This window comes from Mytilus galloprovincialis, chromosome 1, assembly GCF_965363235.1.
Source record: "Mytilus galloprovincialis chromosome 1, xbMytGall1.hap1.1, whole genome shotgun sequence".
Classification (NCBI taxonomy): domain Eukaryota; kingdom Metazoa; phylum Mollusca; class Bivalvia; order Mytilida; family Mytilidae; genus Mytilus; species Mytilus galloprovincialis.
The window spans coordinates 127,806,966-127,833,282 of record NC_134838.1 but is presented as its reverse complement, the minus strand read 5'-3'; the positions used below and the strand labels follow the sequence as shown (position 1 = coordinate 127,833,282).

Below are 26,317 nucleotides of genomic sequence, written 5' to 3'. Positions count from 1 at the left end.
ATCGAATAGACGATGTAACATAGATGAGGACAACGATGCTACTTATGAAACGTCGGAAATGACAGCATAGTTACAAATCCAAACAAGGGTCACGCGTAGACCAATTGCACGAAAGCTAGTGTTAACATATTGTATTATACTAATAAGTGGCTTTATATCTTTACCTAGACTAGTTATTGAAGTACTCAGATTATTCGGGGTAATGGGAGCTGATTTTTTCTGGATGTCCTCAATAACTACCATACTCGAACATACTGTGTTACTACTTGCTCTTGTGGTATGTTTTCATGCAGTACTACATCAGTGTAGACCGCGTATTGAAAATTCTTCATACGACATTGGAAATGTTCTGTTGATTCTTAGCTTTATAATAACGACGGGATATTATACTCTGTACTTAATGACTAAAATACTTCCAGTTGTCACAAAATATCGAAGTTTATACATTATAAAAGGTATCTTAAGGATTATTGTTCTGTATCTCCAAACCGTATATATTTTACAGATGAAAAAATACACGATAATATGTACAAGATCACGGTATTTCTCAGTGAAATATGTATGTCTATTAATTGGCCTTATTAATTTCGGTTATTGGATTTCAGATACTTTCATCGTGGTTCAATATGTCTACAAATTTGAAAATCCAGCATACTATAGTAGTATACATATAGAAAACACTGATACATTCTGGTTTCCTTTTGTTATGTTTTACCGCTTCGAATGTTTTATGTGCTTTTATTCGATATACAGGTCTTAATTGGTTTTGGCCTGAAAATAACACACCTTGAAAACCAAACCAGTAGCTAGTACTGCACAACTGGATTTGAAATACGGATATTGTCGAATTGTAAAAATTTGTTACTAACAGAACTGACTGTTTATTTTTGTAATTTTGTAGGGTTTTAAAAGCACGTTTGCTTTTTGTATGAAGCATGTTTATACTTCCAAGAGGACTCTCCATTATAATAAAAAGGATAACCATATTATTTGTTTGTGCTTTTCTCTGTTATAAATGTTCTTGCGTTTGTTTGTGCTGTATTTATGTCACGTAGTGTTTTTTCTTTTGTTTTAGAAAAATCTGCACATCATCATTTTGGTCGGATCAAATTGGTTTCACAAGGAAAATAATTTTTTTTTGACAGGAAATATTTCAGTACGAGCACAAAGAATGATTGATGCTCTGCAATCACAATCAACCTGGATTAAGGGCACGATATTTTAAACGCAAAACATCAGGGTAATCTAGTTGGGCGATAAGACACTTTTATATTTATAAATGCTCATAATGCAACGCGATTGGGTGACTGGATATGACAATAACAACTGCAGCCTCTAACGAGCCTATGTCACTCACCTTAGTCTATGTGCATATCAAACAAAGGACACTCTCCAACATCGTAGAAAAGAATAGACGTCATAACAAAGTGTAAAAAAAAAACTCATTTAAGAGCATTCACACCTATGAAGAGTGACAGTCCACTAACTAAATTGGCAAAATTTGACTTTTTTTAATAGATCTTGAATGCTTAACCATTCGTGTGATTTAAAGTGTTAATTTAACTATTATAATTTAAATCATATAAGGCATAACCGAAAAAAAATGTTTTCTCTCTAAATATCTTAGTTTTCATGATAAAAGGCAACAAGAGTGCACACGCTGAAATGTCTCGCCTTCTATACTAATCATTGATATTATGTTGATAGTCTTAAGTATAAAGCTAAGCTTTATTACAACTGTCACATAAACTTTACATTAACCAAGATAACTAAACAAAGACCAATGAACCTTGAAAAAGAGGTCCAGGTCAGATGAACCATGCCAGGCAGACAGGTACAGCTAACAATGCTTCGATACAACATATATAGTTGACACATTACTTATAGTTTAAGAAAAATAGACCAAAACACAAAAACTTAACACTGTGCAATGAACCGTGAAAATGAGGTCACGGTTAAATAAAACCTGCTCGACTGACATAAAGATCATAAAATATTTCCATACACCAAATATAGTTGACCTATGGCATATAGCATTAGATAAAAAGACCAAAACTCAAAAACTTAACTTTGACCACTGAACCATGAAAATGAGGTCAAGGTCACATGACATCTGCCCGCTAGACATGTACACTTAACAATCATTCCATACAACAAATATAGTAGACCTATTGCATATGGTATGAGAAAAACAGACCAAAACACAAAAATTTAACTATAACCACTGAACCATGAAAATGAGGTCAAGGTCAGATGACACCTGCCAGTTGGACATGTACACCTTACAGTCCTTCCATACACCGAATATACTAGCCCTATTGCTTATAGTATCTGAGATATGGACTTGACCACCAAAACTTAACCTTGTTCACTGATCCATGAAATGAGGTCGAGGTCAAGTGAAAACTGTCTGACGGGCATGAGGACCTTGCAAGGTACGCACACATCAAATATAGTTATCCTATTACTTATAATAAGAGAGAATTCAACATTACAAAAAATTTGAACTTTTTTTTCAAGTGGTCACTGAACCATGAAAATGAGGTCAAGGACATTGGACATGTGACTGACGGAAACTTCGTAACATGAAGCATCTATATACAAAGTATGAAGCATCCAGGTCTTCCACCTTCTAAAATATAAAGCTTTTAAGAAGTGAGCTAACGCCGCCGCCGTAGCCGCCGCCGTTGCCGCCGCCGTAGCCGCCGCCGCCGCCGGATCACTATCCCTATGTCGAGCTTTCTGCAACAAAAGTTGCAGGCTCGACAAAAATGAAAAAAAAAAGGTAAAATTTGTCATTTATGGCCAATAGCTCCTATAAGAATTTATCTTATAGTTTTGACATCTATGGACAATTGGTAGGAGAGCTCATTATTCTGAAAATTTTTGTTTCTTTCAGATTTTCTCTATTTATAACTGTTCTAAAAGTAATAGACATAAATGCATTTTACCCCTATGTTCTATTTTTAGCCATGTCAGCCGTGTCGATTTGCAGGCAGTGTCATCTGACACATTTTAAGCAAGACACCCTAATGATGATTGTGAATAAGTTTAATATTAAAAATTGATTACAAAGGGCAATAACTCCTAATGTGGTCAATTGACCATTTTGGTCATGAGACCGATTTGTAGATCTTACTTTTCTAAACATAATTTCTCTTTACAGTTTATCTCTATACATAGTAACATTCAAAATAATAACCAAAATTTGCAAAATTTTCTTAAAATTACCAATCTAGGGGCAGCAACCCAACTATGGGTTTTGTCTGAAAGTTTCAGGGCAGACATATCTTATCCTGAGGAATCCACATTTACTCTGTCAGTTTTGCTCTAAATGCTTTCTTTTCAGAGATATAAGCCAAAATCTGCATTTTACCACTTTCTTCTATTTTCAGCCATGTATTGGTTGGCAGACAGGGTCATTGACATATTTTTAAAACAAGAAATCCTAATGATATCATGATTGTGGCTAAGTCTAGATAAATTTTCTCGTTTTTTAGAGGAGAAGATTTTTGTAAAAAGATTACAAAATTTACAAAAACCTGTTAAAAATTTACTATCAAGGGCAATAACTCCATAATGGGTCAAAAGATCATTTTGATCATGTTGACTTATTTGTAGATGATTTTTAAATTACAGTTTATATCTATCTATGATAATATTGAAAACAATAATCAAAGCTTCAACATTTCTTTAAAATTACCAATTCAAGGGCAGCAACCCAACAACAGGTTGTCTGATATGTCTAAAAATGTCAAAGCAGATAGATCTTGACCTGATGAACAATTTTACAAAAATGTCAGATTTGCTCTTAATGTTTTGGTTTCAGAGATATAAGCAAAAATCTACATTTTACCCCTATGTTCTATTTTTAGCCATGATGGCCATCTTGGTTGGTGGGCTTTGTCATCAGTCACATGTTTTAAACAAGATACCCCAATGATGATTGTGGCCTAGTTTGATTAAATTTGGCTTAGTAGTTTCAGAAGAGAAGATTTTTGTAAAAGTTAACAGACAAGGATAAAAGCCGGACGCAAAGTGATGAGAAAAGCTCACTTGGCCAAGGGCCAGGTGAGCCAAAAATTATATTCAGATATATCTAAAAAAAAAATTCCTTAAATCACATTAATCAATCTCAATTTCTTACATTATTGTTTATTTCTCAAAAAAATCACAATAATAAATGCACAGCTTTTTAAGGTGCAAGGAGCTTGGCATTCATCATAAATGGGACAAATGATATAACATCCATATTCTTGATGGGAAGGGCTGCATATTTTTATATCAAACTGACACCCCACTTGACAATGGTTCTTACTGTGGAATAGAAGTAAAGTCAACCCTTGAGTATGGGTAAATATCACTTCATTTCTTTCATCACAAGATTTACAAGTAAAATAACCAATCTCTAATGTATCATTTATCTCTCATATGTACATAATTTTGAGGTAGATATTTTATTTCTGGTTCAGGTGGATGTTTATCAATTGTAGATAAACTTGTATTTTTGTCACTCGTTCCTTGTTTCTCCTCACTAATTTCTGTCACTATGTCTTCATCACTCAGTTCTGTTAGTTTCACTTTAGAATTATCCATTTCCTGTTGTAACATTTTCTGTTGATCAGCTTTTTGTTTTAGTAATGAGAATGACCATAAAAAGTCTTCCTTCCATAACTCTTCATCAGCTGGATTTAAATGTACTGCTCTTGAGAAACTCTTTATTGCCTGAAATAATTATTTCATAGCATTAATTCCCATAAAACATATTGTATTTTAACCTTCAATATAGAAACTTCTATTATTCTTATGGATCCAGCTTCTCTTAAAAAGATTCAATGGGTATAATATACCTCAAGTAGCGGGGTACCTGTCTCTAAATTAAAAATATTGGGAGATTGTAAATATTAATGCCTTCTGTTTTTAACATTGTAATGTGTGTCTATTGCTCTGTCTTTCTGATGAATATATCTTCTTCCAGGTCAGGAACCGGATTCAATGCTGAATGTTATTTGTTCCACGCAAAAACTTTACGCAATGTCAGGCAACACAGAAAGTTTAAAACGTTCGCAATAATATACAATTAAAATTATTTACAACTGGTTTTTCCTACTTCCTTTCAGGCTTACACGAGTGACATATTGTTTCCTACTAAGTGGCAATATTTTTGTTATGCAATGACAGAATGTTTCTATCAATCCTGCCAGATGAACACACACATCTTGTGATGAGTCCATAAACAAATTGAAGCATATGAAAAACAAAATAATGAATCCTGCCAGATAAAACTGTACACCCTACATTCCACTCAAAAAAACAAATGTATTGTTTAAAGAATCTAATAAACTGACTAAACAATGAAAAAATAACATTGACCAATGAACAACAAAAAAGAGTTAAAAATTCAGATGAAAGTTCATGAAACCTGCCAAATTAAACTTATAAATTATCATTCCATAAATAAATTGTGGTTGAACTGCTTTTCCTTGTTGCTAGTGATTGGGTAATGAGGCAAGCAATAGGGAATAAAATTCGTGGAATTAGGTGCAACTTACTTTACATCAATGCTGGAAGATCTTGAATTTGCAGATGATATAGCTCTACTTTTAAGCAATGCTAACCATCTACAAAAGAAAACCCTAGATCTAGGCAAATACGCACACCAAACTTGATTGAACATCAGCAAGAAGAAAACAAAAACAATGCAACTTACACCTACCTTCAATGCATTAAACCAGTGGTGAACCACTAGAGGAAGTAGACAACTTTAACTATTTGGGCAGTATTCTCAGCAAAAACAATGCAACTTACACCTACCTTCAATGCGATAAACCAGTGGTGAACCACTAGAGGAAGTAGACAACTTTAACTATTTGGGCAGTATTCTCAGCAAAAACAATGCAACTTACGCCTACCTTCAATGCGATAAACCAGTGGTGAACCACTAGAGGAAGTAGACAACTTTAACTATTTGGGCAGTATTCTCAGCAAAAACAATGCAACTTACACCTACCTTCAATGCGATAAACCAGTGGTGAACCACTAGAGGAAGTAGACAACTTTAACTATTTGGGCAGTATTCTCAGCAAAAACAATGCAACTTACACCTACCTTCAATGCGATAAACCAGTGGTGAACCACTAGAGGAAGTAGACAACTTTAACTATTTGGGCAGTATTCTCAGCAAAAACAATGCAACTTACACCTACCTTCAATGCGATAAACCAGTGGTGAACCACTAGAGGAAGTAGACAACTTTAACTATTTGGGCAGTATTCTCAGCAAAAACAATGCAACTTACACCTACCTTCAATGCGATAAACCAGTGGTGAACCACTAGAGGAAGTAGACAACTTTAACTATTTGGGCAGTATTCTCAGCAAAAACAATGCAACTTACACCTACCTTCAATGCGATAAACCAGTGGTGAACCACTAGAGGAAGTAGACAACTTTAACTATTTGGGCAGTATTCTCAGCAAAAACAATGCAACTTACACCTACCTTCAATGCGATAAACCAGTGGTGAACCACTAGAGGAAGTAGACAACTTTAACTATTTGGGCAGTATTCTCAGCAAAAACAATGCAACTTACACCTACCTTCAATGCGATCAAACTAGTGGTGAACCACTAGAGGAAGTAGACAACTTTAACTATTTGGGCAGTATTCTCAGCAAAAACAATGCAACTTACACCTACCTTCAATGCGATCAAACTAGTGGTGAACCACTAGAGGAAGTAGACAACTTTAACTATTTGGGCAGTATTCTCAGCAAAAACAATGCAACTTACACCTACCTTCAATGCGATAAACCAGTGGTGAACCACTAGAGGAAGTAGACAACTTTAACTATTTGGGCAGTATTCTCAGCAAAAACAATGCAACTTACACCTACCTTCAATGCTATAAACCAGTGGTGAACCACTAGAGGAAGTAGACAACTTTAACTATTTGGGCAGTATTCTCAGCAAAAACAATGCAACTTACACCTACCTTCAATGCGATCAAACTAGTGGTGAACCACTAGAGGAAGTAGACAACTTTAACTATTTGGGCAGTATTCTCAGCAAAAACAATGCAACTTACACCTACCTTCAATGCGATCAAACTGGTGGTGAACCACTAGAGGAAGTAGACAACTTTAACTATTTGGGCAGTATTCTCAGCAAAAACAATGCAACTTACACCTACCTTCAATGCGATCAAACTAGTGGTGAACCACTAGAGGAAGTAGACAACTTTAACTATTTGGGCAGTATTCTCAGCAAAAACAATGCAACTTACACCTACCTTCAATGCGATCAAACTAGTGGTGAACCACTAGAGGAAGTAGACAACTTTAACTATTTGGGCAGTATTCTCAGCAAAAACAATGCAACTTACACCTACCTTCAATGCGATCAAACTAGTGGTGAACCACTAGAGGAAGTAGACAACTTTAACTATTTGGGCAGTATTCTCAGCAAAAACAATGCAACTTACACCTACCTTCAATGCGATCAAACTAGTGGTGAACCACTAGAAGAAGTAGACAACTTTAACTATTTGGGCAGTATTCTCAGCAAAAACAATGCAACTTACACCTACCTTCAATGCGATCAAACTAGTGGTGAACCACTAGAGGAAGTAGACAACTTTAACTATTTGGGCAGTATTCTCAGCAAAAACAATGCAACTTACACCTACCTTCAATGCGATCAAACTAGTGGTGAACCACTAGAGGAAGCAGACAACTTTAACTATTTGGGCAGTATTCTCAGTAAAAACAATGCAACTTATGCCTACCTTCAATGCGATAAACCAGTGGTGAACCACTAGAGGAAGTAGACAACTTTAACTATTTGGGCAGTATTCTCAGCAAAAACAATGCAACTTACGCCTACCTTCAATGCGATCAAACTAGTGGTGAACCACTAGAGGAAGTAGACAACTTTAACTATTTGGGCAGTATTCTCAGCAAAAACAATGCAACTTACACCTACCTTCAATGCGATCAAACTAGTGGTGAACCACTAGAGGAAGTAGACAACTTTAACTATTTGGGCAGTATTCTCAGCAAAAACAATGCAACTTACACCTACCTTCAATGCGATCAAACTAGTGGTGAACCACTAGAGGAAGTAGACAACTTTAACTATTTGGGCAGTATTCTCAGCAAAAACAATGCAACTTACACCTACCTTCAATGCGATCAAACTAGTGGTGAACCACTAGAAGAAGTAGACAACTTTAACTATTTGGGCAGTATTCTCAGCAAAAACAATGCAACTTACACCTACCTTCAATGCGATCAAACTAGTGGTGAACCACTAGAGGAAGTAGACAACTTTAACTATTTGGGCAGTATTCTCAGCAAAAACAATGCAACTTACACCTACCTTCAATGCGATCAAACTAGTGGTGAACCACTAGAGGAAGTAGACAACTTTAACTATTTGGGCAGTATTCTCAGCAAAAACAATGCAACTTACACCTACCTTCAATGCGATCAAACTAGTGGTGAACCACTAGAAGAAGTAGACAACTTTAACTATTTGGGCAGTATTCTCAGCAAAAACAATGCAACTTACACCTACCTTCAATGCGATCAAACTAGTGGTGAACCACTAGAGGAAGTAGACAACTTTAACTATTTGGGCAGTATTCTCAGCAAAAACAATGCAACTTACGCCTACCTTCAATGCGATCAAACTAGTGGTGAACCACTAGAGGAAGTAGACAACTTTAACTATTTGGGCAGTATTCTCAGCAAAAACAATGCAACTTACACCTACCTTCAATGCGATCAAACTAGTGGTGAACCACTAGAGGAAGTAGACAACTTTAACTATTTGGGCAGTATTCTCAGCAAAAACAATGCAACTTACACCTACCTTCAATGCGATCAAACTAGTGGTGAACCACTAGAGGAAGTAGACAACTTTAACTATTTGGGCAGTATTCTCAGCAAAAACAATGCAACTTACACCTACCTTCAATGCGATCAAACTAGTGGTGAACCACTAGAGGAAGCAGACAACTTTAACTATTTGGGCAGTATTCTCAGTAAAAACAATGCAACTTATGCCTACCTTCAATGCGATAAACCAGTGGTGAACCACTAGAGGAAGTAGACAACTTTAACTATTTGGGCAGTATTCTCAGCAAAAACAATGCAACTTACACCTACCTTCAATGCGATAAACCAGTGGTGAACCACTAGAGGAAGTAGACAACTTTAACTATTTGGGCAGTATTCTCAGTAAAAACAATGCAACTTACGCCTACCTTCAATGCGATAAACCAGTGGTGAACCACTAGAGGAAGTAGACAACTTTAACTATTTGGGCAGTATTCTCAGCAAAAACAATGCAACTTACACCTACCTTCAATGCGATCAAACTAGTGGTGAACCACTAGAGGAAGCAGACAACTTTAACTATTTGGGCAGTATTCTCAGAAAAAAACAATGCAACTTACACCTACCTTCAATGCGATAAACCAGTGGTGAACCACTAGAGGAAGTAGACAACTTTAACTATTTGGGCAGTATTCTCAGTAAAAACAATGCAACTTACGCCTACCTTCAATGCGATAAACCAGTGGTGAACCACTAGAGGAAGTAGACAACTTTAACTATTTGGGCAGTATTCTAGAAGAAGTAGACAACTTTAACTATTTGGGCAGTATTCTCAGCAAAAACAATGCAACTTACACCTACCTTCAATGCGATCAAACTAGTGGTGAACCACTAGAAGAAGTAGACAACTTTAACTATTTGGGCAGTATTCTCAGCAAAAACAATGCAACTTACACCTACCTTCAATGCGATCAAACTAGTGGTGAACCACTAGAGGAAGTAGACAACTTTAACTATTTGGGCAGTATTCTCAGCAAAAACAATGCAACTTACACCTACCTTCAATGCGATCAAACTAGTGGTGAACCACTAGAGGAAGTAGACAACTTTAACTATTTGGGCAGTATTCTCAGCAAAAACAATGCAACTTACACCTACCTTCAATGCGATCAAACTAGTGGTGAACCACTAGAAGAAGTAGACAACTTTAACTATTTGGGCAGTATTCTCAGCAAAAACAATGCAACTTACACCTACCTTCAATGCGATCAAACTAGTGGTGAACCACTAGAGGAAGTAGACAACTTTAACTATTTGGGCAGTATTCTCAGCAAAAACAATGCAACTTACACCTACCTTCAATGCGATCAAACTAGTGGTGAACCACTAGAGGAAGCAGACAACTTTAACTATTTGGGCAGTATTCTCAGTAAAAACAATGCAACTTACACCTACCTTCAATGCGATCAAACTAGTGGTGAACCACTAGAAGAAGTAGACAACTTTAACTATTTGGGCAGTATTCTCAGCAAAAACAATGCAACTTACACCTACCTTCAATGCGATCAAACTAGTGGTGAACCACTAGAAGAAGTAGACAACTTTAACTATTTGGGCAGTATTCTCAGCAAAAACAATGCAACTTACACCTACCTTCAATGCGATCAAACTAGTGGTGAACCACTAGAGGAAGTAGACAACTTTAACTATTTGGGCAGTATTCTCAGCAAAAACAATGCAACTTACACCTACCTTCAATGCGATCAAACTAGTGGTGAACCACTAGAGGAAGCAGACAACTTTAACTATTTGGGCAGTATTCTCAGTAAAAACAATGCAACTTATGCCTACCTTCAATGCGATAAACCAGTGGTGAACCACTAGAGGAAGTAGACAACTTTAACTATTTGGGCAGTATTCTCAGCAAAAACAATGCAACTTACACCTACCTTCAATGCGATAAACCAGTGGTGAACCACTAGAGGAAGTAGACAACTTTAACTATTTGGGCAGTATTCTCAGTAAAAACAATGCAACTTACGCCTACCTTCAATGCGATAAACCAGTGGTGAACCACTAGAGGAAGTAGACAACTTTAACTATTTGGGCAGTATTCTCAGCAAAAACAATGCAACTTACACCTACCTTCAATGCGATCAAACTAGTGGTGAACCACTAGAGGAAGCAGACAACTTTAACTATTTGGGCAGTATTCTCAGAAAAAAACAATGCAACTTACACCTACCTTCAATGCGATAAACCAGTGGTGAACCACTAGAGGAAGTAGACAACTTTAACTATTTGGGCAGTATTCTCAGCAAAAACAATGCAACTTACACCTACCTTCAATGCGATAAACCAGTGGTGAACCACTAGAGGAAGTAGACAACTTTAACTATTTGGGCAGTATTCTCAGTAAAAACAATGCAACTTACGCCTACCTTCAATGCGATAAACCAGTGGTGAACCACTAGAGGAAGTAGACAACTTTAACTATTTGGGCAGTATTCTAGAAGAAGTAGACAACTTTAACTATTTGGGCAGTATTCTAGAAGAAGTAGACAACTTTAACTATTTGGGCAGTATTCTAGAGGAAGTAGACAACTTTAACTATTTGGGCAGTATTCTCAGCAAACACAATGCAACAGAAAAAGACATCTCAAACAGACTCCAAAAGGCCAGGACATCTTTTCACCAACTAAACAAAATATGACGAACAGGCAACATAACTGAAAAAACAAAAATAAAGATCTACCAGAGTAATGTTCTTTCTACCTTATTGTATGGTGAAGAATGCTGGAGAACAACACAGAAAGACAGCCAAAGACTCTCTGGATTCCACATCAAATGTATAAGGAAAATATGCAAGATATATTGGCCAGCAAAGATATCAAATAAAGAACTGTACAAAAGAATAGGACAAAAAGATCTAATCACAACCATAAAACAACGGAGATTCAGATCGCTAGGACAAACCTTAAGAAAAGACCAGGATAACATCACCTAAAAAGCTCTGAAATGGACACCATCTGAAGGTAAAAGAAACAGAGGAAGACCAAAAGAAACATGAAGAAGGACAATTGATTTAAAAGCATGGGGAAGACCTGGGTGAAATGGAGAAGATTGCAAAGGACAGACAACAGTGGGGAGACCTGTTACCAGCCTTATATGCCAGTCAGCATGAAGAGGATAAGTTAGTTAGTAAGAACTACAGCTTAAATTTTCTGAGAGAAATATCAAACCAAAAACATGTGTGAGCCTTATTCAGTGATCTAGTATATAAATGGTGTCAAGATCAAATGAAACATACCGGACAAACATGTACACCTTGAAATCCTTTGATTTGAGCATCACTGATCAGTCTTTGGTAGAGGAAACATGTGTCTAGCATACAAAATGTTTATCATGTTATCTAAGACTAGTTTACCTATTCACCAAATCAAATGCTTAGAGAATCTGAGATACAGACTTGACCACTAAAACTGAACCTTGATCATTAAAACAAAATAAGCAGTTGGTTTCTATGTATGTAAATGAAACACCAATAAATGTGTTTCTATAATTTCTATTTGTTTGACAAATTAATTATAATCATTGTTAACAAAATATCCCAATCTTATAATTTTTTTACAACAAAACAAAGTATTGTATCATACCTGTCTGACTTCACCCAGGCCTAGCTGGGCACACCCTAAAATCTGACTTTAAAAACAAAGTATTATATTATACTTGTCTGACTTCACCCAGACCTAGCTGGGCATGTCCTAATGTCTGACTTTAAAAACAAGTATTGTATTATACCTGTCTGACTTCACCCAGACCTAGCTGGGCACACCCTAATGTCTGACTTTAAAAACAAAGTATTGTATTATACCTGTCTGACTTCACCCAGACCTAGCTGGGCATGCCCTAATGTCTGACTTTAAAAACAAGTATTGTATTATACCTGTCTGACTTCACCCAGACCTAGCTGGGCACGCCCTGATGTCTGACTTTAAAAACAAAGAATTGTATTATACCTGTCTGACTTCACCCAGACCTAGCTGGGCACGCCCTAATGTCTGACTTTAAAAACAAAGTATTGTATTATACTTGTCTGACTTCACCCAGGCCTAGCTGGGCACACCCTAATGTCTGACTTAAAAAACAAAGCATTGTATTATACCTGTCTGACTTCACCCAGACCTAGCTGGGCACACCCTAATGTCTGACTATAAAAACAAGTATTGTATTATACCTGTCTGACTTCACCCAGGCCTAGCTGGGCAAGCCCTAATGTCTGACTTCAGAATGAAAGTATTGTATTTTACCTGTCTGACTTCCCCCAGGCCTAGCTGGGCACGCCATAATGTCTGACTCCAGAAACAAAGTATTGTTTCTGTGTGTATTACATGATAACGTTGTGTCGTTTGTTTTCTCTTATTTTTGAGTGTAAATTCACATTGCGATAAGACGTGTCACGGTACTTGTCTATCCCAAATTCATGTATTTGGTTTTGATGTTTTATATATATTATTCTCGTGGGATTTTGTCTATGTGTGTTACATTTTAGTGTTATGTCGTTGTTCTCCTCTTATATTTAATGCGTTTCCCTCGGTTTTAGTTTGTTATCCCGATTTTGTTTTTTGTCCATGGATTTATGAGTTTTGAACAGCGGTATACTACTGTTGCCTTTATTTTTTTTTGTATTATACCTATCTGACTTCACCCAGACCTAGCTGGGCACGCCCTGATGTCTGACTTTAAAAACAAAGCATTTTATTATTTCTGTCTGACTTCACCCAGACCTATCTGGGAACACCCTAATGTCTGACTTTAAAAACAAAGTATTGTACTATACCTGTCTGACTTCCCCAAGACCTAGCTGGGCACGCCCTGATGTCTGACTTTAAAAACAAAGTATTGTATTATACCAGTCTGACTTCCCCCAGACCTAGCTGGGCACGCCCTAATGTCTGACTTTAAAAACAAAGTATTGTATTATACTTGTTTGACTTCCCCAAGACCTAGCTGGGCACACCCTAATGTCTGACTTAAAAAACAAAATATTGTATTATACCTGTCTGACTTCACCCAGACCTAGCTGGGCACGCCCTAATGTCTGACTTTAAAAACAAAGTATTGTATTATACCTGTCTGACTTCACCCAGACCTAGCTGGGCATGCCCTAATGTCTGACTTTAAAAACAAAATATTGTATTATACCTGTCTGACTTCACCCAGACCTAGATTGGCCACCCTAATGTCTGACTTTAAAAACAAGTATTGTATTATACCTGTCTGACTTCACCCAGACCTAGCTGGACATGCCCTAATGTCTGACTTTAAAAACAAAATATTGTATTATACCTGTCTGACTTCACCCAGACCTAGCTGGCCACACCCTGATGTCTGAATTTAAAAACAAGTATTGTATTATACCTGTCTGACTTCACCCAGACCTAGCTGGGCACGCCCTGATGTCTGACTTCAGAAACAAAGTATTGTATTATACCTGTCTGACTTCACCCAGACCTAGCTGGGCACGCCCTAATGTCTGACTTTAAAAACAAAATATTGTACTATACCTGTCTGACTTCACCCAGACCTAGCTGGGCACACCCTAATGTCTGACTTTAAAAACAAAGTATTGTATTATACCTCTCTGACTTCACCCAGACCTAGCTGGGCACGCCCTGATGTCAGACTTCAGAAACAAAGTATTGTATTATACCTGTCTGACTTCACCCAGACCTAGCTGGGCACGCCCTGATGTCTGACTTCAGAAACAAGAGTATTGTATTATACCTGTCTGACTTCACCCAGGCCAAGCTGGGCACGCCCTGATGTCTGACTTTAAAAACAAAGTATTGTATTATACCTGTCTGACTTCACCCAGACCTAGCTGGGCACACCCTAATTTCTGACTTTAAAAACAAAGCATTTGTATTATACCTGTCTGACTTCACCAGACCTAGCTGGGCACACCCTGATGTCTGACTTTAAAAACAAAGTATTGTATTATACCTGTCTGACTTCACCAGACCTAGATTGGCCACCCTAATTTCTGACTTTAAAAACAAAGCATTTGTATTATACCTGTCTCACTTCACCAGACCTAGATTGGCCACTCTAATTTCTGACTTTAAAAACAAAGCATTGTATTATACCTGTCTGACTTCACCCAGACCTAGATTGGCCACCCTAATTTCTGACTTTAAAAACAAAGTATTGTATTATACCTGTCTGACTTCACCCAGACCTAGATTGGCCACCCTAATTTCTGACTTTAAAAACAAAGCATTTGTATTATACCTGTCTGACTTCACTCAGACCTAGCTGGGCACGCCCTAATTTCTGACTTTAAAAACAAAGTATTGTATTATACCTGTCTGACTTCACCAGACCTAGCTGGGCCACCCTAATGTCTGACTTTAAAAACAAAGTATTGTATTATACCTATCTGACTTCACCCAGACCTAGCTGGGCACACCCTGATGTCTGACTTTAAAAACAAAGTATTGTATTATACCTGTCTGACTTCACCGGACCTAGATTGGCCACCCTAATGTCTGACTTTAAAAACAAAGCATTGTATTATACCTGTCTGACTTCACCCAGACCCAGCTGGGCACGCCCTAATTTCTGACTTTAAAAACAAAGTATTGTATTATACCTGTCTGACTTCACCCAGACCTAGATTGGCCACCCTAATTTCTGACTTTAAAAACAAAATATTGTATTATACCTGTCTGACTTCCCAAAGACATAGCTGGGCACGCCCTGATGTCTGACTTTAAAAACAAAGCATTGTATTATACCTGTCTGACTTCACCCAGACCAAGCTGGGCACACCCTAATGTCTGACTTTAAAAACAAAGTATTGTATTATACCTGTCTGACTTCACCCAAACCAAGCTGGGCACACCCTAATGTCTGACTTTAAAAACAAAGCATTGTATTATACTTGTCTGACTTCACCCAGACCTAGCTGGGCATGCCCTAATGTCTGACTTCAGAAACAAAGTATTGTATTATACCTGTCTGACTTCACCCAGACCTAGCTGGGCACGCCCTGGTGTCTGACTTTAAAAACAAAGTATTGTATTATACCTGTCTGACTTCCCCAAGACCTAGCTGGGCACACCCTAATGTCTGACTTTAAAAACAAAGTATTGTATTATACCTGTCTGACTTCACCCAGGCCTAGTTGGGCATGCCCTGATGTCTGACTTTAAAAACAAAGCATTGTATTATACCTATCTGACTTCACCCAGACCTAGATTGGCCACCCTAATGTCTGACTTTAAAAACAAAGCATTGTATTATACTTGTCTGACTTCACCAATACCAAGCTGGGCACACCCTAATGTTTGACTTTAAAAACAAAGTATTGTATTATACCTGTCTGACTTCACCCAGACCTAGCTGGGCACACCCTAATGTCTGACTTTAAAAACAAAGTATTGTATTATACCTGTCTGACTTCACCCAGACCTAGCTGGGCACACCCTAATGTCTGACTTTAAAAACAAAGTATTGTATTATACCTGTCTGACTTCACCCAGACCTAGCTGGGCACACCCTAATGTCTGACTTTAAAAACAAAGTATTGTATTATACCTGTCTGACTTCACCCAGACCCAGCTGGGCACACCCTAATGTCTGACTTTAAAAATAAAGCATTGTATTATACCTGTCTGACTTCACCCAGACCTAGCTGGGCACACCCTGATGTCTGACTTTAAAAACAAAGTATTGTATTATACCTGTCTGACTTCACCCAGACCTAGCTGGGCACGCCCTAATGTCTGATAACCAGTCCACCATGTTGGTTTTAATTTCACAACCTTTTCAGCCATAGCTAGGGCAGGAAAAACTTCACATAATGCTAATAAAACCTGTGAAAAGACAGTTATACATTAGTTTCAGTTTACTCTGAACATTGATAGCATTTTTAGGGAGTAGGTGATGCTGCGGGACCTAGACATCAAAACAATCTAGGACTATTAAATTTGATTAAGGGTTAATATTAGCATCTAAGCTGGTTACAACTTCAACTAAGTTTACTACTTTTCTCTTGGTATAGAAAACCAACTTCAATTAATAAATAGTTTTAAACATAAATGTATTCAATGTATGAAACTTCAGGCCATACAATCATTTACCAATCAGAAAGTGAAGTTACAATTGATATCTTATGTAGTGCGCCCGATGTTGCATTTTGAATATTTCTCAGAAGTATTTCAAAAGAGTCATAATCAACAGAATATAAGCTGCAAGGAAATTCAGACCTTATTATAAATAACAGAATGGTTTCATGGTCTTGTAATCCAATCTACTGTAAATGAAAGAGCAATAGAAATAAAGAAATGTGTTTACTGTTACTTTACAATGTAATAATGTTAAAATGTGACTGGTTTCAGATTATAGTACTGTAAAAAGCTTCATCAGAAATGTATCAATATTTCCTATTAGATACAAATTATTTCATCCTGCAACAAATGTTTTTCATATTCCCTTCATTTTATAACATCTCATTTGTCTTAAAGACCAAACAGCCTATTCATTTCTACCAGTGATTGTTCCTTAAAATTTTGTCTGAAGGTATTTCATGATTTGAGGAACAAAATATGATGAAAAAAATTGGGGGTCACCGACTTAGTTTTGTCGCTATAGCAACCTCAGTTTCATGTTTTCCCGAATATTAACATAATATGTGCTTGTTATATAAACTCTCCAAAAAATACTTTTTATCAAACCTACAAGCATAATTCTTGTTTCACGTTAAACAGTAGATTTGTATCTATCAAATACAGGTTCTAGAGTTTTAGACTCGTATTGTTTTGATCTTTAAAAATATGATTTATTTCATTCCCGCCAAAAATAAAACGTAAAAATGAAAAACGTTTCCAGTATTAAAAAATATCTACCAGTGATTTCTTCATAATAATTTCAAGAAGGAAAGTGCCATGTGTACTCTTCAAAATAAAGCAATAAAAAGCGAATGTCACCGACCTTTCAAAAAAGTTATGAGTAATTTTCATGTTTTTTTCTCGTTCATTTTGAAGGAAAAGAGTTGTCTTTCTTCAGAACATTGCATCTGACGTCATAGTACAAACTTTCCTTGCTGGCGCACTATTTGAAAAAAAAACGCAAATTGGACGTTTGAAACCCACATTTAAATTTCCAAGAATGACAACTATATTCACCTACTTTATTATCCGGTAATACAAGAGATTAAATGCATGTGTCAGTATCAGATCTGACGATGTTGCCGCACAATATTAACCTTCAGAAACACCATCCGTCGGAATGGAAAATTGTTTAAAATAACCTTTCACGCCGTTTTTGTTAGGAAGGTCTGTTTTTGTCCTCTGTCCCACATAAGCAAAATGATTGAAAATAAAAAAAGAAATGAAAGATGGCACTGGTTAACTTACAGAGTATTTGACTATACCAGACTAGATGTGCTTGTTTCTTTTTCGCGTCAATTTCAGAAGATTGCCGTAACGAACTCATTCGGTACTGTTGAAAGAGCAAAAGCATGGACGGAGTTCTTTATACCATTATTTTTCCCGACCTAGGACGAACGTTTAGAAATTATTGCATCGAGTTTGTGAATTCATTATTTTAGAATATTTAAGATATAAGGAAATTAAAATTATAGGTATAATATATGAATGAAAGTTTTGATTCTTAAACGTTAAACATCTATCTTAAAATACAATCCTTTTATTACTACCTCATGTGTTTTCAATAAACGAGACAGTAAATATAAAATACAAAAAGTTTTTGATTCAAAAATTAATTTAGAAATAATTTTCCGTTGAAAACTACAAAGTAAGATTTCTCCAACAGGATACAATATAATAAATCTAAATTGCTCATTTTGGAAATTAAAACAAAGAAAAGGTTGTTGCTGGCATTGAAAATCGAAATTTGTTTTCAATCTTTCCGGTCACAGTTGTAGCTAAATGAAAGGGGTCGATTTTATGTAAGATATTATTCTTGGAGCAATTGTTTTTGTCATAAGTTAAACTTACAACAATTTAGTTTTAAACACCGAAAATTTTGATTTTAATTCACATTCACATTCGCTGAGTATTAGTTTTATTAATATTTTTTGCCTTACAGCTAATTTCCTACTGCATGTAGGGTGAAACTTTGGTTGGCTTCCTTAATTAATGTTTACTCAAGCTCTGTTATTAAGATTGACATCTTTATATATAGGTATGTAAACCTGTATACATGCTATTTAATTGAATTGGACGTTATCAAAATATAATTCTAATGCAACAACGTTTGTAACGTTCATTTTGATTGGATAACGTCACTTTCTTACATGGCATCAATTGACAATTGATGCTATGGGACGTACGCGCAAGCGCAGACGGCATATGACAGATTTTAAATACATGTTTTAACGTTGTTTTCTGTCAGTTTCATTAGAATGGAGATAACAATATTGTATTTTAAGCTCCGACGGCATCCATTTGGGATTTGATGGTCGCAAATACCCTTTTACTGTCTCCGCTAACGCGTCGCCAGTAAACTTTATTTGCGACCATCAAATCCCCAATTGATGCCGTCGGAGCTTAAAATACAATACAGTTATCTCCTAATTATACAAAATATACAAACAAAGCAAGCAGGCAAACCAAAGTGTTGATCTACATACATTAGGAAATTAGCTGTAAGCTTCAGTGAAATCAGACAATATGTTTATCATTTCTCCTTAAGACAATTTGAAATGAAACAAATGACAAACAAAAATGACCCTTTGTTATCATTTTATTTTTACTATAAGATTTTGTCAAATAAGCAGTATAAATAAATTTTAACTTCATTGCAAGATCGGACATTATTTTACGAGAATCATCCAGACATCAGTTACATGCACATGCTGCCAGTATGTCAAAACTTTTAGGAATATTTGATTATCGGCCTAACCTTGTGAATACTAAATTTTTTTATTTAAAAAAAAATTGACACTAAAATTAGAAGGATCATTGCATAAGGAACATGTTTACGAAGTTTTAAGTTGATAGGACTTCAACTTCGTCAAAAACTACCTTGACCAAAAACTGTAACCAAAAACTTTAACCTGAAGCGGGACAGACGGACGGACGAACGAACGGACGCACAGACCAGAAAACATAATGAATCGGGCAAAAAAAACCTTTCACCTTACCTGTACACAATCGGCGCAAACGAAAGACAAAATCTACGCAAATGAAGAAGAAAAAAAATGAAATACAGATCGAAGCAAGTATGAGACAAAATCTACGCATTTTAAAGAATAAAAAAAATGAAATGCAGAACGGCGCAAATGCAAAAAGTCAAGATCAAAATTTATATTTTATTATTTTTATTAGAACGAAGGTTAAATATAGTGTAGTATCTTATGTGTCCATTTGTGTTAAATCTCCACAGGATATTAAAGTAGCGTACCTACGTAGCGTACACCATGTTGGAATCCGTGAAAAACGCGAAATAGGACGTTATAATTTGATGTTTTTTCATTGCTAGAAACAACGTCATAGAGCTTTTATGTCACTACCAAGTTGCGTTAGCTGATGCGCATAAACAATAGGCTGTTTGGTCTTTAAAGCATTGCTCCTACTCTTTTTATCTCTAAATCCCCTATACAGTAATAGCTTGGTGGTATTAATTAGTTCTGTGAGACTTTATAACATCTCATTTGTCTTAAAGCATTGTTCCTACTCTTTTTATCTCTAAATCCCTTATACAGTAAAAGCCTGGTGGTATTAATTAGTTATGTGAGACTTTATAACATCTCATTTGTCTTAAAGCATTGTTCCTACTCTTTTTATCTCTAAATCTCCTATACAGTAAAAGCCTGGTGGTATTAATTAGTTCTGTGAGACTTTATAACATCTCATTTGTCTTAAAGCATTGCTCCTACTCTTTTTATCTCTAAATCCCCTATACAGTAATAGCCTGGTGGTATTAATTAGTTCTGTGAGACTTTATAACATCTCATTTGTCTTAAAGCATTGTTCCTACTCTTTTTATCTCTAAATCCCTTATACAGTAATAGCCTGGTGGTATTAATTAGTTCTGTGAGACTTTATAACATCTCATTTGTCTTAAAGCATTGATCCTACTCTTTTTATCTCTAAATCCCCTATACAGTAAAAGCCTGGTGGTATTAATTAGTTCTGTGAGACTTTATAACATCTCATTTGTCTTAAAGCATTGATCCTACTCTTTTTATCTCTAAATCCTCTATACAGTAATAGCCTGGTGGTATTAATTAGTTCTGTGAGACTTTATAACATCTCATTTGTCTTAAAGCATTGCTCCTACTCTTTTTATCTCTAAATCCCCTATACAGTAATAGCCTGGTGGTATTAATTAGTTCTGTGAGACTTTATAACATCTCATTTGTCTTAAAGCATTGTTCCTACTCTTTTTATCTCTAAATCCCTTATACAGTAATAGCCTGGTGGTATTAATTAGTTCTGTGAGACTTTATAACATCTCATTTGTCTTAAAGCATTGATCCTACTCTTTTTATCTCTAAATCCTCTATACAGTAATAGCCTGGTGGTATTAATTAGTTCTGTGAGACTTTATAACATCTCATTTGTCTTAAAGCATTGCTCCTACTCTTTTTATCTCTAAATCCCCTATACAGTAATAGCCTGGTGGTATTAATTAGTTCTGTGAGACTTTATAACATCTCATTTGTCTTAAAGCATTGTTCCTACTCTTTTTATCTCTAAATCCCTTATACAGTAATAGCCTGGTGGTATTAATTAGTTCTGTGAGACTTTATAACATCTCATTTGTCTTAAAGCATTGATCCTACTCTTTTTATCTCTAAATCCCCTATACAGTAAAAGCCTGGTGGTATTAATTAGTTCTGTGAGACTTTATAACATCTCATTTGTCTTAAAGCATTGATCCTACTCTTTTTATCTCTAAATCCTCTATACAGTAATAGCCTGGGGTATTAATTAGTTCTGTGAGACACAATAAAACAGTACCATTATATGCTGTGATTATATATGCTGTGATTGGAAGCTAATTCATTATGACATCACATCAATGTTAACAACGTTATCCTATCTAAATATGGGTTTTTTAAAAGACTAAACAACATATTGGAGAAAAATAACCAACTCAATCTTTCTGCTATTGAGAAACAATATACCTTAACTCCTGATAGAAGTAATATCACATATTATTTACAACCTTTGGGGAATCTATATAAATCATGTACTATACTTTAATCTGTATAAAAATAAGAAGATGTGGTATGATTTCCAATAATATAACTATCAACTAGAGACCAAAGAACAGAGCTGTTAGCTGTTCAATTTAATTCATGATTAGAAAATAATTGTTTTTACACATATATAGAATTAACATTTAAATAAAATACCTGAGCTTTCATTTCATAGATTGTTTCATCTTCAGGTGTAAACTCTATGGCCTCATCCCATTTCTTGATAGCTTTCCAGTACCTTTAAGTGTACAAGTTAGTTTAAAAATCACAAAAATTCATTATTGTATCAGTTATAGAAAAAGGCCAAACATGCCACCTTTATTCCCTTTTTGTTCTCAGGTTGTTTTATTGTCTCTGTACAAATTAAATGGTAAAAAACAAAAAAACAAAACTCAGTAAAAATATAAATGAAATCCCTTCTTTCTTTTTATTCTAAAATATTTATGGAAATAAACATACATGATTCATCCAATAAAATCTGTCAAAATTTAGCAACTAATTCATCTTTATCTCTGTTCTATAGTCTTGGTTTTCTTTCTAAAACCCCTTTCAAATTCAGCCACTAATGTTGTTTTTTTTATCATTTTCTAGTATATTTTAGGACTATTCTGACATCTAAAAGCCCAAGCAATGCCTAAATCAAAGTTGTTTTGAACACCAAACATTGCTGAATGTTAAGCATTGTTTTCTTTTTGAAATCAACTTACTTCATTTGAACTTTGGTCACATGGATAGGTGCCTCATTGGCAATCATACCATATCTCCATCTTTGTATATCAATAAAGCCAACTGCAACTGATTTTTAGTTTGTTCTTATGTTGTGCATTTACACCACTGTTCCAAGTTAGGGGCTGTTGAGCGCTAACACACATGTTCAGCCTTGTCATATTTTTTTTGTGCCTGTCTCAAGTCTGGAGACAGTAGTTCAGTGGTTGTTGTTGGTTCATATCTGTAATATCTGTATTTTGTAAAAAATGTTCTGTTATAAATCAGGATGTTATTTTTTTAGTTTGAATTGTTGCACATTTATCAGGCCTTTTATAGCCAACTGTAAAATATTGGTCTGTCTAATTGTTGAAGTCTGTACAGTTGCCTATAATTGCTAACATCCACATCATTTGATAGTTGTAGTTGAACTCAAACTTTTTTTGATCAGATAGATATAACCACCATACTCATCTTGTATGTAATTTTTTATAAAAAAAAAAAAAAATCTTGACAAGTATGGTTAAACAAATACACATCCTTTTGTAACATTAATAGTTGTTTATATTGTTATAAATCAATAGCTTGACATGGGCATGAATATAATCTCAAAAGTGTTTACCACAATGCTTTACGTTATTTGAACTCTCAAGATGAGGCTTGGAAGATATAACTATCAAGCCATTGAACTAAAAGGCTTAGTAGCTTCATCTATTATTGACTGCAATTTATGCAATATTTACCAAACAAAAGCTGTGGTATACCCGACCTATCTCAGACTAAATCTTGCAATTTTACCTTTCAGATTCAGCCAGTAATGACCCTTCATTTTTAAGTCTGGCACTTTTAGATAACGCATCTTCAAGACAAACAATTTTTCTGTGAGGAACAAGTGTCAGCCAATCAACACCTTCTAACTGTTCATTGTCATCTTTAGTGTCTTCCTCAAATGCTGTTGATACAGATCGCTTTACACTACTGCCTGTTTTCTTCTTCCAAGAAAATGATGTCATAATTCATTCTGTAACAGACTAGCACATTTATTCTAAAACCAGTAACTGGTCAGACCTTGGATGGTGATTGAAGCCATAAAATTGTAAGGGCTTGGGGCAAAACACTGTAATCATAAATAGTGCTTCATTTTCTGAATCTGAATTTGTATGTTGCAGGGCCAGTATAAGATAAGATAAGATCAATTTTATTAGCCAATTTTGGGCACTGCGGGCATAATGATTAATGATTATAACAAACAAAGAATGAAAATCCAATGAATGACAGAATACATATCAAATATAGATATAGGAAGATGTGGTGTGAGTGCCAATGAGACAACTCTCCATACAAATAACAATTTAAAAAGTAAACCATTATAGGTTAAAGTACGGCCTTCAACACGGAGCCTTGGCTCACACCGAACAACAAGCTATAAAGGGCCCCAAAATTACTAGTGTAAAACCATTCAAACGGGAAAACCAACGGTCTAATCTATATAAACAAAACGAGAAACGAAAACGAGAAACACGTATATATTACATAAACAAACGACAACTACTGTACATCAGATTCCTGACTTAGGACAGGTGCAAACATTTGCAGCGGGATTAAACGTTTTAATGGATCCAAACCTTCTCCCTTTTTCTGAAACAATAGCATAACATCACAACAAAGAAAAACATACAATAAAATATCAATTGGCAGACTTAACTCAATCAAAAAACCTATGATTAAACAATGAACGAATAAATTTGATCTGCGATATCTGAATACAAATGCACATTTAATTAAATATTAGAGACAAACATTCATGACCAAAAAGCTAACAAATAAATTCAAACACAGGACATGACTGAGAAATATTTAACCAATCAATGTTCACTTTAGAAAAAAAACGGTTTTTATAATCTTGAAGTTTATACAAATGTTGTAAGAATAAGTGAAAAATTGAAGATATTACAAATAATCAAAGCTGGTGTACAGACAAGATCCATATAAATAAAAAATAACAAAAAAGCATTATAAACAGTATCAACAGGTCGAATTAACAAGAAAATACGATTTGAGAGTACTCGCAGTTACTGACAGCTAGTTAAAAGCCAAAACCAATTAATAATAAAAAATCATGCATCAGAGACTAAAATCGACTAAAACACATCACAGGGATTTAGTATTTTAACGTCATTAATAGTCAAAGAAGACATGACTTGTGCAATGCCAAAAATAAATGTATCGACAGGTAGTAGTATAGTGAAGAGCGACTTCTATAGAAATAAAAGTTAACGTGTCTGTGTCTCTATACATCTCGCCTCAAAAGATAATGAAATTTAGTTATGTTTTAATTTGCTAATGACAATATCAATATTAGTGCCAATGTGAACTATATTCAGAGATCTTATTACAATATTGGTACGATAACCCTTACTTATAAGTTTGTTTAAAGGTTAAGGGAATTTTTAGTTTTTAGATTTTGAAATTTAAATTATTGTATGCTTGTTTTTTTGTTAAGGTTCATCATAAGGAATTGAAAAATATGGCCGTGTTTACACCTCCAAAATTACTATGAGTACAGACAAACTGGTACATCCAGGAAAGTTTTAAGGCATGGCAGGAACTAGATATATAAAAGTTATATGAAGTCTACGTTTCAGAAAATTAAAAACTTACCTGGATTTTGATGTTCATTTTTTTTCAGTCTGCAGAAGATAGCAAAATAAACAAACACCCGAGTTTCATTTGATACGGTCCACTCAGTTACACAGTTTAAACCTGTTAAATCACGTATTGTTTACAGGTGACTATTGTCCATCTATTGTCCATTTAAATCAATACTACTCACAACATTGATTATATGAGGGGAGCTTCTCAATCGTTTTCACTACTTAGTTAATTTTTGCACCTTCTGCAGGAACGAAAAAAAATGAATAGCAAAATCTAGAAAAGTTTATAATTTTCTGAAACATAAAATGCATTTAAAATTTATGTATCTAGTTCCTGCCATCCCTTAAAACTGTTGCAGGTGTATAGGTTAGTCTGTACTCAGAGTAAAATTTGGGGTGTAAATACGGCCATTTTAGCCAAAAGGTTATGATGAACCTTAAGTTATGACTTGTATGTCAGTTAGAATCTATGAAACTCTAGCTATAAACTAGAAAATATCTATTTATCATTGTTTATTTATGTACAAAAAAAAGTACATATATTAAAACATTTATACGAATGAACAAGCAAAACAAATGTTGTATTTCTAGTTCCCATTATATGTTGTGATTGTGATTGTGATCTTTCATTGTTTGTGTATTTCATATGTTATTGTTTATAATAATATTGTCTGTATGATATGCCCTCCTGGGGCCCTAATTTGGTTAATAAAAATATTCTATTCTATTCTATTCTATATTACATCTATATGCAACTGACAATTTAAAATGACAATTTTTAATACATGTATACAATATTTTTACCAAAAAAAAAATCAGCAAAATTTATCTTCTTTCACTTTCATTTTGAAAATAGTCCTGAAAAGAACCACTTTGTGATTGG

The 26,317-nt window shown here is 35.2% G+C and overlaps 1 protein-coding gene across 4 annotated transcripts; it reads right to left on the bottom strand.

The window, feature by feature from the left end:
* Positions 1–4,411: 4,411 nt before the first annotated feature.
* LOC143058574 (tetratricopeptide repeat protein 33-like) lies at positions 4,412–26,293 on the bottom strand. 4 transcript variants are annotated; one of them, XM_076232065.1, is made up of 6 exons: positions 26,239–26,293; positions 23,579–23,801; positions 22,232–22,313; positions 16,607–16,718; positions 13,679–13,698; positions 4,412–4,725 (listed from the first exon to the last, which is right to left on the bottom strand). In XM_076232065.1, exons 2-6 carry the CDS (start codon positions 23,791–23,793, stop codon positions 4,417–4,419), a joined length of 738 nt encoding a protein of 245 aa, XP_076088180.1. In that variant the 5' UTR covers positions 23,794–23,801; positions 26,239–26,293; the 3' UTR covers positions 4,412–4,416. The 4 variants fall into 4 exon arrangements, with proteins under 4 accessions (XP_076088180.1, XP_076088192.1, XP_076088175.1 ...); XM_076232077.1 differs by lacking the exons at positions 13,679–13,698; positions 26,239–26,293 and adding an exon at positions 15,931–15,950 and having other exon boundaries at positions 23,579–24,022; XM_076232060.1 differs by lacking the exon at positions 26,239–26,293 and having other exon boundaries at positions 23,579–24,015.
* Positions 26,294–26,317: the final 24 nt, after the last annotated feature.

Coding starts and splice junctions, on each gene's coding strand:
- LOC143058574 (XM_076232065.1), bottom strand. CDS start 23,793: ATGACATCATTTTCTTGGAAGAAGAAAACAGGCAGTAGTGTAAAGCGA. Junction 16,719..22,231: donor TCTATGAAATGAAAGCTCAG/GTATTTTATTTA, acceptor GTCTTTTCACAG/GTTTTATTAGCATTATGTGA. Junction 13,699..16,606: donor ATTAGGGCGTGCCCAGCTAG/GTCTGGGTGAAG, acceptor GTGCCCAGCTAG/GTCTTGGGGAAGTCAGACAG.